The sequence below is a fragment of the Mesocricetus auratus genome, unplaced genomic scaffold (genome assembly GCF_017639785.1).
Source record: "Mesocricetus auratus isolate SY011 unplaced genomic scaffold, BCM_Maur_2.0 Super-Scaffold_100046, whole genome shotgun sequence".
In the NCBI taxonomy this organism is placed as follows: Eukaryota; Metazoa; Chordata; class Mammalia; order Rodentia; family Cricetidae; genus Mesocricetus; species Mesocricetus auratus.
In genome coordinates, this window is record NW_024429223.1 from 1881552 (window position 1) to 1899235 (window position 17684).

Sequence of the window (17684 nt, forward strand, 5' to 3'; positions counted from 1 at the left end):
GCCTGGCTCCCTGCCCGGTGTGTTCTGGCACCACGGGCATGCTCTCATCTCGACTTCTCCTTCCAGAATTTCAAACGCAATACTCCTTTCTTCAACTGGAAACAGATCGAGGTAAGGGGGTTGGGCAGACCTTCTCGTTTTGGGGCGAGGCCGCTGAGCTTTGGAGACTCAGGTCCGGCAGGTAAGATGGCTTCCTGGCCGTCCCTGTCTCGGTGTCCTCCCGTCCGTCGTCCGAGATGAGGGAGGGAGGACACCTTCCCTCCCCACTTTCTTCGGTTGGCGCAACTCTTGAGCTGGGTGGAGTAGGAGTGTCAGGGAAGCTATGAGTCACCGAAGCAGGTGTGAGGTGGGAGGGGTCTCCCTAGGATAAAAATCCCAGGGCAGGAGGCTTGCGACTCATTGCACCAGAGCAGAACCATGAAGCCAGCCGTTGTGGCTCTGCTGCTTATTCTGCTGGGCGTGGCCTGGCATGGAGACTGCCACAGCTGGGTGGGTACTGAGGGACAGAGGGATGGGGAGGGAGAAAGGACTCAGGGATACAGGGGAAGAAGGTCCAGGGGAATCAGGCTTTTGGGCAAGTACCGGAGGCCTGAAGAGCTGGGGCTTGGGAGGGTGAGCAGGGCCTCACCTCAATGCTATGCGACTGGTGGCCTTCGGGAACCAGAGCCGAGGCAAGGCTGTCCGAGTTCCTCTTGCACACATGTAGGGCCAGGGTTACCACAGTGTCATTTTTTTTTTCAAGAAAAACTAGAAATCTGATTTTAAATCGTTTGCAACTCATTTTTTATTTTTTTATTTGTTTTAGAGAAGACCAAACAAAAAAGTGTCTAGGGGCCCGTGAGTGGCCAGTTTGTGACCTCAGTGTCAGAACTAAGACTTAGCGTCAGGGGACTCAAAGCGTGGCTCAGTGGTAGAGCCCCTGCCTACGACCTCCCAATGATGGGCTGGGGATGTGGCTCAATGGTAGAGCCCCTGCCTAGAATCCCCCAGTAAGGGGCTGGGGATGTGGCTCAATGGTAGAGCCCCTGCCTAGAATCCCCCAGTGAGGGACTGGGGTGTGGCTCAGTGGTAGAGCCCTTGCCTAGAATTCCCCAGTGAGGGACTGGGGTGTGGCTCAGTGATAGAGCCCCTGCCTAGAATACCCCAGTGAGGGTTTGGGGCGTGGCTCAGTGGTAGAGCCCCTGCCTAGAATCCCCCAGTGAGGGGCTGGGGTGTGGCTCAGTGGTAGAGCCCCTGCCTAGGGTGGGTTTCACCCTTCCTGCCTGTATCAAATGTGGAGGAGCTGTGGGGTGTGCACATAGGGAGCTTCCTTGCCTCTCTTCCCTTCTCCTGGGAACTAACCTAACCGCTGAGCTTCAAGCACCACACAGAGAATAGCGTCAGGATAGCAGGATTAGGAGGCCTACGGGAAGCAGCAGGGTCCGGTGTAGGCCCAGGGTTGGCTGGGGCTGCGGGACACGTGTGGGTTCTCCTTTGTTATTCCAGCAGCAACTCCACTCAGAGTTGTGGGAGTGGTGCTATTGCCCAACTCGGCTCTCCATCATTGTTCTGCCCTGAGTGTGGGAATCTGTGTCCTGTATCTCTCTGGGCCATGGGCTTCCTCCAGTCCTACTGGGCTTAGCTGGGGCCTTTACGGGGGTGGGGACGGGTAGGCAGAGCCCCAAGAGGAAGTGGAGCGTGGAGAAGAGCGGATGCAGTGCGGTGTCTGGGCTTTGGAAGCTGGCAAGGCCTGGAGGACAGCGGCCAGCCCGGGCCACTGACCATAGCTGCCTTTTCAGGGCTCAGATCCGTCGTCTCTGCAGAAGAGGGCGGGAGGTGCCGATCAGGTGAGTGCCTCTGTCTTCCGGGCTCCCCTGGAAAGTCCTGGGTCTCTCTCAGCCCAGTCTCAAGACTGGCTAGTCTGAAATTCTCTCTTTTACCTCCCACCCGATAGTTTTCTCAGCCTGAAGCAGCAAGACAAGAGGCATCAGCGGTCACATCCAAGGCAAGCTATCTCCTCCCTCCCCCCCTCCCCCGCTCCCCCGACGTAAATGTTACCCTTTCTCCTCCTGGTCTCCTACCCTGGCCTCCCAAGCCACACTTGAGGATAGGGACCAGGGAGGGGGAGGAAGGACCTGATGGGGGTGGGGCCCCAGTTGACCTTGGGGGGTAACACGAAAGAGAGCCCACGTTACAAGGAGGGGACAAAGCATGGGCTTCTAAGAAATCTGCTTCCTGGGCAAAGAAGCGAAGTGTCTTTTTTTTTTTTTTTTTACACAACGTAATGCCATCTTCCCTCTCTTCTGCACCCCTACGCCCTTCTGTTTCCTCCAGAGCTACTATAGTAACCAGCAGGGGAACCCTAATTACAACTGGCAATACTATGCTAAGACCACTGCCAAGGTGAGCTTTGAAAAAGTTTTGTTATCTGTGTGTGCGTGTGTGCATGCGTGCGTGCGTGCGTGTGTGCACGTGTGTGCATGTGTGCGTGCGTGCGTGTGTGCACGTGTGTGCGCGCGCCCGTGTGTGTGCATGCGCGAGCTGGGAGCAGGAAGAGCTTGCCTCCTTTCTCCATCCCACTGCTGTGTAAGGGGACTCGGGTGTGTGCCGTCATTCCACACAGACTTGCTTCACAGCATGGCTTTCTTGCCCTTTGTGGGGCAGCAGCTGGGGTGGAGGAAAGCAGCCTAGCGCTTAGCCTCTAGGGACGCTTGGCTGGTGGGAAACTGAAGTCTTCGTGCCTCATTGGAATATTTTTTTAAATGGTGGGGAAAATTGAGGGGTTGTTTTTTGTAGTTGCAGACAAGGCAGTCTCAGGGGCTCATGAGCTGGCTCAGCCGGTAAAGGGGCTTGCTGCTAAGTCTCCCAACCTGAGTTTGATCCCTCGGACTAACAAGGAAGAAGGAGAGAACTGACCCACCCACGTGGTCTCCTGGCCTCCACATGTGCACTGTGACCCATAAACATACATATATAAAGTAAACAAATATCAACCAAACAAACAAAAAGTAACAGAAGGCAGTCTTAGGAGTCAGGGGCGTGGCTCCTCTGTAGAGTGACCATCTAGCTACCAGAGGAAAATCCCTGGGCTCCGTTCCTAGTATTGCAACCGATGCCGATCAGCCAACCATCCAACCGGCCGAGAAATAAGCAAAGTGATACTGTAACACCAGAGAGTGCGCTAAGTAGGCTGGCAAGGAAAAGCCAGGCCAGGGATTCCCCACTTCTCAGAACAGTGAACCCTCTGTAAGAGCAGAGAACGCGCAGCCTGTGGTCTATCATTCCAGCTACCCGGGTTGGGATGGGGATGGTGGCTGAGGCAGGAGGATCACAAATTCAGGGACTGCCTGGGCTACAGAGTTCACATCCAGCCTGGGCAACTTACAGAGATTCTGTCACGAAATATGAAGGTCAAAAGAGGACTACGGATGTAGCTCAGCGGTAGGACACTTGCCTAGCGGGTGTGAGGCTTTTTTTACTTTGAAGTAAATGTCACCACAGGCATCATCTGGCCTCTGTCTGTGGCTGTCTTCTATCCGTCCCATGGAGAGGAGAGCTCTCCTCCACTGTGTTGTATATTTGGGGGCCATTCAGTACCGTCCTGGGGGAACGTCCACAGACTGAGTATCCACAGCCAGCCTGAAGGACCCTGCTATAACGTTGGCTTGTGCCTGTGAGGGGACCTCGGGGAGCCTGAGGCCGAGGTAGAGCCCAGAGAGGGCTGCCATGGCCCTGTGTCACCTCCTTTGATCTTCTCCTTCCAGGGAGGAGTGGCCCCTTCAGCGTCCTCGGTGAGTACGGGGGAGTGAGAAGGTGCAGCTGAACACAGAGGGACCTGGAGGTTGTTATGGCGCAGAGAGGGACTTTGGTGGGAAGCCCCACGGCGGGTGAGGGAAAAACACTCCACGCAGATAGAAGTTAGGTGGGAAGTTTTATTGGGGGAAGGGAAGGGAGAGAAAGACACACACACACACACACACACAGAGAGAGAGAGAGAGAGAGAGAGAGAGAGAGAGAGAGAGAGAGAGGGAGAGGGAGAGAGAGAGAGGTAAAGATGGAACAGTTGGACAGAGAGATTGGGAGTGGGTGGAACTTGTTTCTTAAAGGGGCCTTTTGCACCTGAGTACAGAGTCAGGGTACTGCTTGCCAGGCATACAGGGGTGACACTCTCTGCCAGGTCCCCCGAGGGGCGGGGCCAGGTGTGCCTGGATGGTAACAGGGGTAACAGTGTGATATCCGCTCAGCCGGTCCCCTTGCCCTGCAGGCTTCCCGGGCACAACCTGGTCTGCTGAAGTGGCTGAAGTTTTGGTAGGTAAGTGTCAGAGTGGGCCACACATGGCCGGGGGCCAGCAGTAGAAGTCGCCACCCCGCGGGCGGGCTGGGAGCTGGGCATTTCCTTGGGCCTCGATGAGGGGCAGCAGCAATTGGGTTCCCCCCCCCCCCGGGTGCTTACTGAAGAGGGATGAAGGAGAACACCCTGCTTGTGGGGCCTGGAGAAAGATTCTTTAGAAAATGGTCAGGGCAGCCGGGTGTTGGTGGCGCACGCCTTTAATCCCAGCCCTTGGGAGGCAGAGGCAGGCGGATCTCTGTGAGTTCGAGGCCAGCCTGGTCTACAGAGCGAGTTCCAGGACAGCCAGAGCTGCACAGGGAGACCCTGTCCAGAAAAAAACAGACAAACAAAAAGAAGTCTAAGTGAGGGGACTGAAGGTGAACGGGAAGGAATGTTCACGAAAGGGTTTGTTCTCCATTGACGTGGGAGTGGCTGTGCTCTAGCATTTGTTTTTCTCCTCCTTTTGTGTTTTTTTTCTCTTCTAGAAAATTCCTTCTAGTCACTGCCGACACTTCACGAACACAGGTCTCCAGGGGGCTTGTTTGTACTTACCCACAGTCCTCTCTGCTGTGACAGACCTATCTGGGCGCTGACATCCCCCACCACCCCACCTAAGGACCTGGCTTACTGTCGTAGCATCTCAAGAGTCAGCCTCTTTGGATAACCAGCCAGTTTCTTCACCTTCTCCCGTTTGTGGCGGGACGTTCCCCTAACAACGCAGTGGGAACCTCCTGCTTCGTCTCTGTGGAAATAAAACACGGCTTCTTTTGTTTTCCCGAGACTTTCTCCACGTGTTCTTTAATGCCGCTCTCCTGACCCGGGTGTGGAGGAGTGGGGGGGGTGTTGACGGCTGAGAACCCTTCTTTCTCCCCCTGAGCCTGGTGGCCGGAGAGAGGAGAGACCTGGGCTTAGGTTTGGGCAACCCGGGTTTCAGCTAGTGCAAGCTTCTCCGTCGGCAAAGACAGTTTTTGCCCAACAAACAGCACGTTTACAGTAGCTGTGGGTGTTTGATGACCCGAAAGGGCTCAGACCAGGAGGTCAGAATCTGGTTCAAAACGATGACAGACCAGTTCCCGGGGTGGGGACGGGGTGGGGACGTGCAGGGTGGGACAAGCCAAGCCAGCAAGGACTGGTGGAGAATAGGTTGGGGCGTGTCGTAACACGCCCGGACGGGGACTTGCAGATGGTGGCAGCGTTTAGGAAGCTAGGGAAAGAAGGGGAAGCCAAAGCCATTACCTTGCTGCGTAACCGGGGAGGCAGGGGCCCTGGACACAGGCTGTGGAGCCCCCCCTGGAACAGGGCCAGACAGTTCTGTGTTTCATGGAATTGATACGGGGTGACCAAATGGAGGGGGTCTCCCATCACCGTCCTCCCTCCCCCGGTGTCCATGGAGGGGAGCCGGAAGTAAGAGAAAGACAAGAAACCCTGCCGGTTTCGCGAGTCCTATGCCATTTGCAAGGTACCTAAGTGCTTGGCCGCACTGTCCTCTGTTGTAGTCGGACAACAAGGCCTCAAATAAGTGTGAGTCAGTGAAAGAAACCGGGTCCTAAGCTGACTCAGGAAAGCCGCCTGATCAAACTCGCCTTCCGGAGCGGAAATTCTTCTCTCTATCTTCCCCTGGATTTGATTCTTAGATTGAGGCTCCCGGTTGTTCTCAAGTTGTATGGAGGGCCTTGCAGTACCTCATCACAGCCACATGGGGGCGGGCGAGGGGGCCGTCCCCGGGAGAAGCCTCGGTCTTCCTGCTGTGCGAATGGGAACGGGAAATGGTTGGGAACCATTGCGAGGATCAAGATGGCTCCCGCCTCTCAGGTGATGCTCCCGGTCCTTTCGAGTTTAACGTGAGGTTGTCTGGTTTGAGGGGCCCTCCATTGACGGGTAGCGGTCCTTTCCTAGCTAGCCCTTAGTTTTTGCTGGAGCCTCTGAGGTCCCAACTGTCAAGCTTCTCGTTGGCCCTAGACTGGGTAGTCTACGTCTTCAAAGTCAAGGGTCTGGCGGGAGAGGCTCTGGAGGTGACAGGGTAATCTGGCGTTGATCTCTCTCTCCTTCTTCCCTGTTTCTCCCCCCACGGAGTTGTGTCTTGTCTTCGCCCTTCTTTTTACTTTTCTAATTAATTATATTTTTCATTATACGCTTATTGTGTGTACTGCAAACCCACACACGCGCCACAGTGTGTATGTCTGTGTGTGCGTGTGTGTGTCTGTGTGAGTGTGTGTCTCTGTGTGAGTGTGTCTGTGTGTGTGTGTCTGTGTGTGAGTGTGTGTCTCTGTGTGAGTGTGTCTGTGTGAGTGTGTGTGTGTCTGTGTGAGTGTGTGTGTGTCTGTGTGAGTGTGTGTGTGCGCGAGAGTGCGTGTAGGTCAGGGAGATAACTTGCCAGAGTCAGGCCTCTCTCTTCTCCTATGTGGGTCAGATGTTATGTTTCAGGGCAAGCGCCTTTACCCACCGAGCCAACCTTTAGACACTACCAGGTTTTATTTCCAGGCAGGCTCTCATCTGAGTTGCCCATGCTGGCCCTGCCTCGGGCACCGGGCCCAGCTCAGGGTCTCTTCCCCCTCGGTAGATAGCGAACGTCTTTCTTTGTTTCTTTTCTCGGTTCACAGGCCCCTCCCTAGGTCATCTTCTCTGCTGTCTTCCCAGCACCTGTTCTGTCATCCTGTATTTGTTTGTTTTGTTGGGTGGCTCTGCGCCTCCTCCAGAGGAGCAGGAATGGAAGGGCTGGCCATCTTGTCTTTCTTGACTTCGCATGAGCGGGAACGGAAGTGTCTGCCCGAGAGATCTTTGCGGATTACCCAGTGGGAGGAGGGGCTGGAGTTGAGTGGGACCGACCCAGGAAGTCTTCCTGGGAGAAGTTTAGGCAAACAGCTTCCAAGTGGGAGGACCTGCTGTGACACTGCCATCTCCTGGAGTGTGGCAATAATGGCGTTGGCTGGAGATCACTCTTCCCCACTCTGATGCCCCCACACCCTCTCCTGAGACTCCAGGCCCCCTTCTCTCTCTCTCCAGGGATGTCCCCGGTGTCCCCAAAGTCCCCGAGTGTCTGGTGTCCGTCCCTTTAATCACTCGACTCTGACACCCAGGCGCTGGCCCCGCTCCAGTGCCTGTCATGATGTAGCAATCAGGGCTGGGTCTCACCTCCTGCCCACACTCAAGTTCTGTCACATTTGGGAGGGTGGGGGCAGGCGGTGAGAGGGCAAGGGTTTACTGATGTTCTCAGAAGGGAGTAACTGGACCTAGAGATGGGGTTCCAGAGTCTGAGACCCCAACACTCTCCGTATCCATTCAAAGCAGAGTGGGACCCTGGGAGACTTTCTCTGTCCCCTTCCTGCTCCATGACGGAACTGTGGCGACCTCCCTTACTGAGAGCTACCTGCCCCTCTCCCCACTCTGTTGAACACTGGGCCCTTGGGGAGCACGAAGTCGCCAAGGCGGCGTGGATGGAGGAAGGGGGGGAGCATGGAGAGGGAGTCAGTTCAACATAGAAATCATTTCCCTCCTGAAAATTCATCAGGAGAGAAACCTATCTTTCCAGTGGCTTGGGAGCCTGAGGGAGAAGGATGGAAAGTTCAAGGCTAGCCTGGGAAGTGTGTGTGTGTGTGTGTGTGTGTGTGTAAGTGTGTGTGTGTGAGTGTATGTGTGTGAGTGTGTGTGAGTGTGAGTGTGTGAGAGAGAAAGGGGGGGTGTCCATGTTCATGTGGGTATAACACATGTGCTCATGTCTGAGTGCCATCCAGGTGACAACATTGGGTGTCATTTCTCAGGAGCCAGCCACCTTGTTTTAGAGACAGGGTCTCCCACTGGCTTACTAGTGCCCGCGCTGGCTGGCGAGTGAGTGCAGGAATCCACACGGCTAAGCAGCTTTTCCCGTGAGTTCTAGCGATCCCACTCAGACCTCATGCATGCATGACAGGCAGTTCACTGACCACACTATCTCTCCAGCCCCTGGTCTAGGGCCCTGAACGAGACCCTGCTACAAAAAATAAAAAGAGGCTGACAAGATGGCTCGTCTGGAAGAAAGCCAGAACTGACTCCTGGAGTTGTCTTCATACATACACACACACACACACACACACACACACACACACAAAGTGTAAACACTAAACAAAACAAAAATAGTTAAAGAGAGCTGAGGATGTGTATAGCTCAGTAGTAGTTTAGCTGAGCATGTTCAAAGCCCTAGGTTCAACCCCCCAGGACCATAAAACAAACACAATGAGCGGGTCATCTGGAAGGCAACCAGCCGGAACAAGCCCTCAGACCAATGCAGCCAGCTTTGGCCTCTGCAAGAGGACAGAATTCCTTCTGTTGAACACCTGAGTCGATCGGCTTGTGTTAGAGGTGCCGTGTCGTTTACACACTACGGCTACAAACACAGGGTCCAAGGCAGGGGACTGTCTTGGTTTGGTTAAACTTTCCATTTGTTTGTTTTCTGAGATAGGATCTTGCTATGTAGCCCAGGCTGGTCTCCAGCTCTCCAGGCCCCTATGGCCACCACACCCAGCTAGAACCTTACCTTCAAAGACATACTTGATGTGGGAAGATGTTTTTTCTATGTGGGACATCTGGACATGGAGGCAACTAATTGCAGGTTCATTGCAGGACACAGAGTTGCCAAATGTAGGTAGTAACCCCCCACACACACACACGTGCACACATACCTTGCGCTGTAGCCCAGTATTGTGGCTTGAACTCAGGGCCTTGAACATGTTCTACCACTGAGCCACACTCAAAACCCCCTCACTGGTGGACTCCAGGCACATGCTGTACCACTGAGGTATATCCCTAACCCCCTTACTTTTTATTTTTGAGACAGAGTGTCAGTAAAGTGCTCAGGCTGGCCTTGAACTCACCAGGTATTTTGAGACAGCATGTCAGTAAAGTGCTCAGGCTGGCCTTGAACTCACCAGGTATTTTGAGACAGCATGTCTGTAAAGTGTTCAGGCTGGCCTTGAACTCACCAGGTATTTTGAGACAGCATGTCAGTAAAGTGCTCAGGCTGGCCTTGAACTCACCAGGTATTTTGAGACAGCATGTCTGTAAAGTGTTCAGGCTGGCCTTGAACTCACCAGGTATTTTGAGACAGCATGTCAGTAAAGTGCTCAGGCTGGCCTTGAACTCACTCCAGGTATGACTTGAGCTTTGCATCCTCCTGCCTCAGCTGCTGGAGCACCTGGCATGACAGCCCTTCACTGTGCCTGGCTGGCTAGGTCATTCTTTTTGTTGACTGAGGGCATCTGGCTGAATTCATTTGGAATAGTACATGCCAGCCCGGAGCTTTGGTCACATGATTCATTGGGCCAAAGGGGGGCTACAGAGTCTGCCTTACAATCTGGTCGGGGGTCTAATTCATACCAAATGCTAAATAAAGCCCTTTGAGAGACACAGGGAGCAAAGGACTACCAGAGACCCAGCTCAGGTCTTGGAATCCCAGGTCCCTCATACTGGCCCCGCCACACACCCACACCGGCCATGAGACCTCAGTATTTGCTGTGGCTCCCCCACCCTCAGAGTGTGGGTAATTATAGTGCCTATCTCCCAGAACTTCTGATCATCCGATGAGATCATGCACTCGGAATATTTAGCACAAGGCCTGCCACAGATTCAGAACAGGCAACGTTATCTGTACCATTAGGTGGAAAGGAAAACATCATTGAGATGTCAACATGCTAACGAAAGCCTCACCCCAGAGCAGAGCCCAGAGCCAGGCACGGAGGTGACAGTGTGGTGTCGGTGTTGGCTCGGGTGTGTTTGGGTCCCGTGTGTGTGTGTGTGTGTGTGTGTGTGTGTGTGTGTGTGTGTGTGTGTGTGGCTTGGAAATGGATTCCACCATTGGCACCTCTAAATGGAGCTGATTTGCATAACGCCTGTTCTCTTTTGAATATTCCCTTCTTCCAGGGCTTCCGTTCATGCTGCCCTGGTGCCCAGGCCTGCATGAGCTCCGCAGGCACTGCTAATTAGTGAAAACAGGACGAATCCACCCTCTCACAAAAACTGCGTCCTCCAGAACACCCTTTGGGAGGAACTCCGCCCGCCTGGCTTTATTCCCTTCTCGTCCCCTCCAGGACTGTCAGCTGAGGCCGAAGCTCGCTCTGCTCCTCGTAAGAGGGTGTACCCCAGGCTGTGTCCTCCCATGGCTTCGGCAAAGTGGAAAACACTCTGTGCCTACAGGAGAGGCTTTGTGAAGCTACAGAGGTCGCTGGAGGCGAGGAGGGCCAGGGGCAGCCTCTGGGGTTCATAGAGACTCCTCAGGAATGACACCTAGCCCTCCCACCCTAGACCTGCCAACTCTGCGTGTTGCCTCAGGTTGGGGTAAGGAACCCAACCATCAGATAAGGGGCTGCCTTGCCAGGACAGCTCTAGTCTGTGTCCCAGCACTTCCCCGTGACACCGGTTGGACCTCATCTCAGAGGTTGCATCACCGGGCTGTTTTGCCATCTTGAGGCGATCCCACTCCCGCTAAGGGTGGGGTAGGAGTGGGACTTTCAGGGAGCAAGAGCTCAGAGGTCGGGCCAGCTCGGGTGCTCCTTTAGTTGGGTCTCTGGGACACTTGGTTTCTGCGCCTTCGTGTTTCTGGTTTCCTGGTCTTCCTAGGTCATCTGGGTGAAATGCGGGAGCAGATGGATCATGCGCATGGTCCAGGGCCAGGAGAGGAAAGAAAGTGAGGGGCTGGGCCGCGCGCGGGATGAGGGGATGCGCTTCCGATGCTCCCAATCTCCATCGCGCTGTGCGTGAGGCACAGAAAGGGGACTCTTGCACGGCTCCTGGGCCGGGGAAATAGCTCAGTTGGTAGCGTGCTTTCCTTAACATGTGCAAGGCCCTGGGTTTGAGTCCCAGCATCCCATAAACCAGACGTGGTGGTGCAAGGTTGTAACCCCAGCACTGGGGGGGTGGGGAGGCAGAAGGCCCAGAAGTTCAAGGTCATCCTCAGCTCCACAGCGAGTTTGAGGCCAGCCTGGTTAGAGCCCTGGAGATATATATACATGTCCAAAGTGTGTCCCCCCTACCCCCCCCACATATGTGAGACTTGATATTTCCAGAGAAATTAAGTCTGGGCATGGGTATTATTCAGAGAGAGAGGGAGATACAAACAATATCGAGAAGGGGCAGGTGGGGCTGATGGGAGAAACCAGGGTAGATGCTGAGCTCTGAGAGCCAGAAGATGAGCAAAAGCCCCGTGTAGGACTAAGGGACAGTTTAGGCTGTCATGGGTGAAATATGTGAGTCATCTCAGCACTGGGGAGGCTGAGGAGGAGGATCAGGAGCTCAAGGCTATCCTTGTCTATACAGTGAGCCAGCCTGGGCTACATAAGAGAGGCAAGGGAAGGAAGGGAACGGAGAAAGGGGAATGGAGAGGTGAGAGGTTCGGCAGACGCCTGGTGGAGGGAGGGAGGGAGGGGCGTGCTTGGTAAGGAGTCTGATTTAACCAGCAAAAGAGGCAAGCCAGGAGGGCGGGCGGATATCTGCAGCGTGGAAGGTCTTACACGGGGCTTTGGAGGGGTTTGGCGGGGTGGAGGAACACAAAAGAAGGAGCCAGGGATAGAGGAAAAGAGACCAACGCAGGCCGAGGAGCTTGCTCGGATGCCAAGTCTTGCAGGGACAGGCCCAACCTGTCTCTGTGCCGTCACCTCATGCATGAACAGACCCGAGGCAGCCTCACCTTGCAAGAGCCTGGGGAGGAACGAGAGTTGAGAAATCCAAGATATACTGGGAACAGTCTATGCCTCCCCCTCCCGGAGCCCCAGGGGTGGGCGACATGATCTGGGGGTGAGTCAGTAGGGTGGGAACCCCGCTCGTCCTTATAACTACCTCCTCGCTAATATAAAGGGCTGCCAGGGAGGCCCCGCCTCAGAGTGCCCCAAACCCGACACCATGAAGATCCCCATTCTTCCCGCGGTGGCTCTCCTCTCTCTTCTGGCATTGCATGCGGTCCACGGAGCTGCCCTGGGGGGCTCCGAGGTGAGGGCACCACCTGCATTACCCAGATGTCCCTTGGCGCTTCCCGTCCATTGCTGGAGAAGCAGCTCTTATGGCTGGATGTGCTCCGGGCGCTGGACGAGAAGTTGGGGTTCTGAGGGAGGGGTAAAGGAAGTGGGGAGCATGGGGGATGTAGCTTGGTGCAAAAGGAGGGAGGGGCCCAGAAACGAAGGATTCTGGGAAGGCAGGATGCTTACACATCTGGAAGGAATGGTGAGGTGGGGGCTGGAAGCCGAGGAGGGTCTTTGGGATCCCCTGATCCAGCCTTCCTTTCTAACTCCCTGAGTAGCTTCCCGAGAGGGGCGGTCCCTGCTGGTCCACACTCCTTAGATTGGGTCCCCAGACAGAGGCAACCCCCGGAGTCCCTCTGCCTGTCTTACCTGAAGGGAGGGAAGAGCATTCTTCCTGGATTTAAAAGTCTAACACAAGGGGCTTGATCTCTACCGAGTTTGGACAAGTAGCCTCAGGGTAAGCAGGATCTCAAATGAGCTGGGGGACTTGGCAGGTCTGAAGGGAGTTTGGTCTCTGTGGCTAAGTAGAGAGAATGTAGCCATGGTGGTTGGAGTCTTATACTTTTCATGAGACACTGGAAATCTGTGTTTGTTGATGAATTCTTGCTTATTGAGAATTAGCTGGGCGTAGTGAAATACAATTGTGATCCCAGCACTTGGGAGGCTGAGGCAGGAGGATCAGGGGTTTGAGGTTCATTTGGGCTACATTGTGAGACGACCCCCCCACACCACACACACACACACACACACACACACACACACACACACACACCACACACACACACACACACACACACACACACACACACACCACACACGCACACACACACACACACAAAGTGTCATATTTTTTATTTTTAAGATCTCAGTTTTAACTAAGCGTGTATGTACGTGTCTGTGCGCGTGTGAATGGACACGCTGATGGAGGCCAGAAGAGTTTCCTATCCCTGGGGCTGGAGTCCCAGGTAGAGGCTCCTAATGCAGGTCCTGGGAACCACACACATCTTCAACAGGTGCAGTAGGTGTTCTTAACCTCTGAGCCATCCTGCCCGAGTTTAATTCAAATTTAAAACAACTGTGTCAAACCACTAAGCTTGGGACCGTGCCCAGAGGGGCACGTGTTTGTGACCCCTGTCATGGGGAGGAAGGGATGAGGGGGTCAGTAAGATGAAGGGACAGGGGTCTTTAGGGAATAGAAGAGGAGACTCAGTCTGTGAGAGCAGGCAGCTCACCTCAGGGGCTCGGTCCCTGCTAACACCCTGGTCTCCACCCAGCCTGGCCAGCAAGCATGGGTGTTTTGGCACACGGAAAATCAACTGTCAAACAATACTAGCTGGTTTTGTTAGCTGGGATTCTCTCTCTATCCTTTCCACTCACTGCCAGGGACCGGGTGTGCAGGACCATGGGCGGTGCGTCTTGGGGACCCACTTACAAAGGAGGGAGAAGACAGGGAGAGGTGGGGGGCGGGGTGTCAGGGAGACGGGCTCACCACTCACAGGGTCACTTGTCTGGTTTCCGTCACCCTCTCCAGGAGGAGTCGAACATCAGTAATTATGCTGTGGGATCCGAGGTAAGCACCCGTTTGCCCATGCTCTCCCGGGCGCCCCCACCTCTCTGTCCCCCTCCTTGACTCCCCTAACACCCTGCTTTGTTGCCTAGGGCTTTAACAGTCAGTTCCTGAACCTTGACAAGTTGCAGTCTGTGAGTATGGTTCTGCGGCTTGCCCACCTCACAGAGGAGACAGCTTGCAAAGTTCCCCGGGGCCCATCTTCCTCTTTTCCATCGGGCTGGGGGAAGTACGGGTGGCCTCTGGAACTGACTGGCTTCTGGCCTCTCTCCCCCACCCCCCACAGGCCTTCAAGTCTGAGGACTTCCTGAACTGGCATGCCATCACTGATGTAAGTGCTTAGGGTGTAGTTGAGAGGCAGGCAGGCCTGTGAAGGATGCCTGTAATCCCAGCACTCCAGTGCCAGGGGTGGAAGGATCATGAATTCGAGGCCAGCCTGGGGTGTGCAGTTAAGGTCCCGACTTGTAACAAGCCAACCAATCACAATTTATTTGAGTCCTCGATTCCTCATGGAGAAATGGGTTTACCCAAACTAAGAGAGTTGAGCCAGAGGCACAGCTAGTCTAGTGTCCTTTGCTCTATGCCCCTTGCAAGCATCTTTGAAGACAATGCTTACCCGAAGAGGCTCCTCCGCTGCCCTAAATGAAAGCATGCTTGCACAGCTGCTAATGCCAAACAGACACAGCACGAGGCTTCCAGAATGTGGGCTCTCGCCGTGATTAGAAACCGAGCCAATAGCTGGGACACTTGGCTGAGCACTCACTACTGTGTTATCCCTGCTCCTCCAATGAGTGTCCACCGACACGACACGACACGTACTTACTCAGCGTTACCGACACCTGCTTACCCGACCTTACTCTCTCCTTTCAGGCATTCAAAAAGGCATTCCCTTTCATTAACTGGGACTTCTTCCCTAAGGTAAGACTGACATTCGTTCCCAAGTTTCAGGAGAGTGGGGTGAGGGGAGAGGCGGAGGATTGGGGGGCACTGAAGGAAAGATGAACCTCTCCCATAGCTCAGAGCTATCTCGGCTGCTATATTCAGAAAACAATGAAAACTCAGGCCAGGCTAAGAATTCTTTTCCACCAAAGCCCCTCCCATCCTGGCTTTGTTATGGGGGTACCAATCCTGGGTTGGGGGGTCCTCAATCTGATCATCACCCCTTGCCCTTCAGGTAAAAGGACTGAGAAGTGCAGTTCCCGATTCCCAGTGATCATTCTCTTTAAGACCTAGGACCTAGGCTAACCCCACGAAGAGGAGGCTAGCATGGAATCCGACATCCATTCTACGGCAAATCTCCCCCAGGCTCAGTACCGCCAATAAAGCGTTTTCCACCAATCGAGTGGCTCCGGAGTCTGTGTTTCAGTCCTTATCCTGCTGGGCTCTGGAGGAGAATTAAGGCTGGTAGGGGAACCCTTGAGTTCTGAGAGGACTGGACGCAGGGAGATAGGAGGAAATGGAAAGGAACTCACCTTGCACAGTGAGGTAATCTCCTAAGTTTCTGGAGTTTATTCACCAGCTACCTGTCAGCTCGAGATGAGGGATGAGACAGGTTCACCTCTCCAAGAATAACGGATGGGGGCATCGAAGAAGTGAAGAAATCGGGTGGTGTTAGGGGTAGGGAATGGTGATTGGAGATGAGGAATGTGACGTCATCAGTGACCTGCACCTGCTCCATCAAATTCATCCTGTTGTTTAACATTGGAGGAGCAAGAATAGGTTTGAACTCTCCGACCTTCAGTCAGGATGGAACGGAGCCATGCCTGTGGCCCCCACAGAGAGTGACCTTGGTGGTTTTCACTATGGCTCTCAGCTTACCTTTCGAGGCTGGATCTCTGACTGAACTCAGGTGTCATCCACATGCGAGATTCCGTGAGAGCTCAGGGTCTGCCTGTCCTTCCTAACCCCAGGCCCAGTACTATGGTAACAGACATGCGCAGCCACGCCCAGCTTTCAATAGCTGCTGAGAGTCCCTTTCCCATCCTCACGATTGTGTGGTAGGAACTGTGCAGACTGAGTTGTCTCCCCAGCCCTCTGGGTTTTTAACTTTAACTTGGGCAGGGTGTGTGTGTGGGGGGGCAAGACTTTAGTCCCAGCACTCAGGGAGCAGAGGCAGGTGAGTCTCTGTGAGTTGGGGGCCAGCCTGGTCTGCATAGTGAAGCCTTGTCTCTAAATAAATAAATAAGGGGAAAGAAAGCCTTTCACTTGGAAGAGAGAATGGCTCAGAGAGAAAACAATTTGTTAGTTTCATTGTGGGGATGTGGTTCCAAAACCAAATAATTTCTTGGTGTTGTCGGACAGCCTTCGATGTGATGAAGATATGTGTTTCTTGGTCAGATGCCCGTGAATTCAAACTTCCTCCCTGATCTATGACACTGCCCTGCCCACTTTCTGAAAATCTAAATGTTTTTATGACAGGTTAGTAAAATAGAGCTGTCTGGAACCCAAGGCTCAGGACCCAGCTTAAATCATGTGACCCATTTGAAATCTCTTCTTTTCCCTTCCTTTCTCCTCTTCTCTCTCTCTCTCTCTCTCTCTCTCTCTCTCTCTCTCTCTCTCAGGAAAGTTACAATGAAATAAAACCAGTGCTGTGATTTTTTTGTCCTTTCTAAGTCTGTGTGTATGTTATCCGTGAAACGAGTGAAAGAATAAACCAGAACACTCACAATTGCATTGTAGTCGTGTGTGGAGGTTAAATGAAATAAACATCAAAAAAAGTCCCTTGTACAGGGCCAGGCACACAGTAGACACTTTACTATCTGCCGTCTCCAGCTCCCACATCCCACCAGAGAACGACTCCAATGGCGCCTTCATTCACCCACGCACTCACCCACCCACCCAGGCACCCACCCAGGCACCCACCCTAGCACCCACCCAGGCACCCACCCTGGTACCCACCCTGGCACCCATGCCTGCTTCCACCCATCTGTTACTCATCTGTACATCCACTCATCTATTCATGTGTAGGGGGGGATCTTACTAGGCACCTGTGACGCTGACCACACCTGTTTGGGCGTGGCCGCGGGTGCATATGGGGTGTGCGGGGATATAGGCCTGGGGAGAGAGAGGCAAGCTCTCTCTTGGGGTTCTGGCTGGGTCTCAGAGAGCAGCAGAGACTGGCTTGGAGCGCTGGCCCTGGGTTATCAGTGTCTCACGTAAATGATTTCTCCCCAATGAAAGATAACCTATGACATCCCTGTCCCGTGTATGGTGATCTTCATCTTATATCTGGTGTCAGGAGTGGGATGTGTGGCCACGCCCAAACAGGCACGGTCAGTGCCACAGGTGCCTAGTAAGATCTCTCCCTACTATTCGTGCATCTACCCATACATTTATCGTGCATCCGTGCACCTATGCTTCTGTGACTATCCATGCGTCTGTCCATTGGTGATCTAACCACACATGCATCTGTCCCTGCATTCCTGCATCTCTGCATCCATCCATCCATCCATCCATCCATCCTTCCTTCCATTTATCTATTTATGGTACCTGTTTTCAAGGTGCCTGCTGATGAAATGAGTTAAACATGTACAGGACTGGGGAACCATGTACATGGTAGGGAACCAGAGGGGCTTAAGGCTTTCTTAGAGGCCTCGATGGAAAGAAAAAGGGAACTTTAGTCCTTCTCCAGGAATGGACTTGGCAAGGCCTGTCTGATGGTGGCACCTGTGCCTCATAGGAGTCAAGGTTGTGGCTCCTGGGGACCTGACTCTTCTCCCTGGGCTGTGGTTATCAGTTGTTAGGCTACATGTGTGAGGTGTCCTGTGTTCTCTTTGCTGATGTTGCCTGACTTGGCCCACTGCTGACCATGGCCATTTCCCCTCTG

General features: G+C 53.9%; 2 protein-coding genes across 5 annotated transcripts; both read left to right on the forward strand.

The window, feature by feature from the left end:
• The first annotated feature begins 368 nt into the window (after nt 1-368).
• Nucleotides 369-5088, forward strand: LOC101835534 (dermokine). The gene is made up of 7 exons (XM_005081799.4): nt 369-489; nt 1779-1826; nt 1934-1984; nt 2314-2382; nt 3744-3770; nt 4244-4291; nt 4795-5088. Exons 1-6 carry the CDS (start codon nt 418-420, stop codon nt 4289-4291), a joined length of 315 nt encoding a protein of 104 aa, XP_005081856.1. The 5' UTR covers nt 369-417; the 3' UTR covers nt 4795-5088.
• Nucleotides 5089-12105: 7017 nt separating this feature from the next.
• On the forward strand, nt 12106-15196 carry LOC110339976 (keratinocyte differentiation associated protein). Of its 4 annotated transcripts, none has more exons than XM_040735517.1 (6): nt 12106-12262; nt 13823-13861; nt 13951-13992; nt 14145-14189; nt 14729-14776; nt 15033-15196. In XM_040735517.1, the coding sequence occupies exons 1-6, from the start codon at nt 12176-12178 to the stop codon at nt 15069-15071; spliced, it is 300 nt and encodes a 99-aa protein (XP_040591451.1). In that variant the 5' UTR covers nt 12106-12175; the 3' UTR covers nt 15072-15196. The 4 variants fall into 4 exon arrangements, with proteins under 4 accessions (XP_040591451.1, XP_040591452.1, XP_040591453.1 ...); XM_040735518.1 differs by having other exon boundaries at nt 15086-15196; XM_040735519.1 differs by lacking the exon at nt 13951-13992.
• Nucleotides 15197-17684: the final 2488 nt, after the last annotated feature.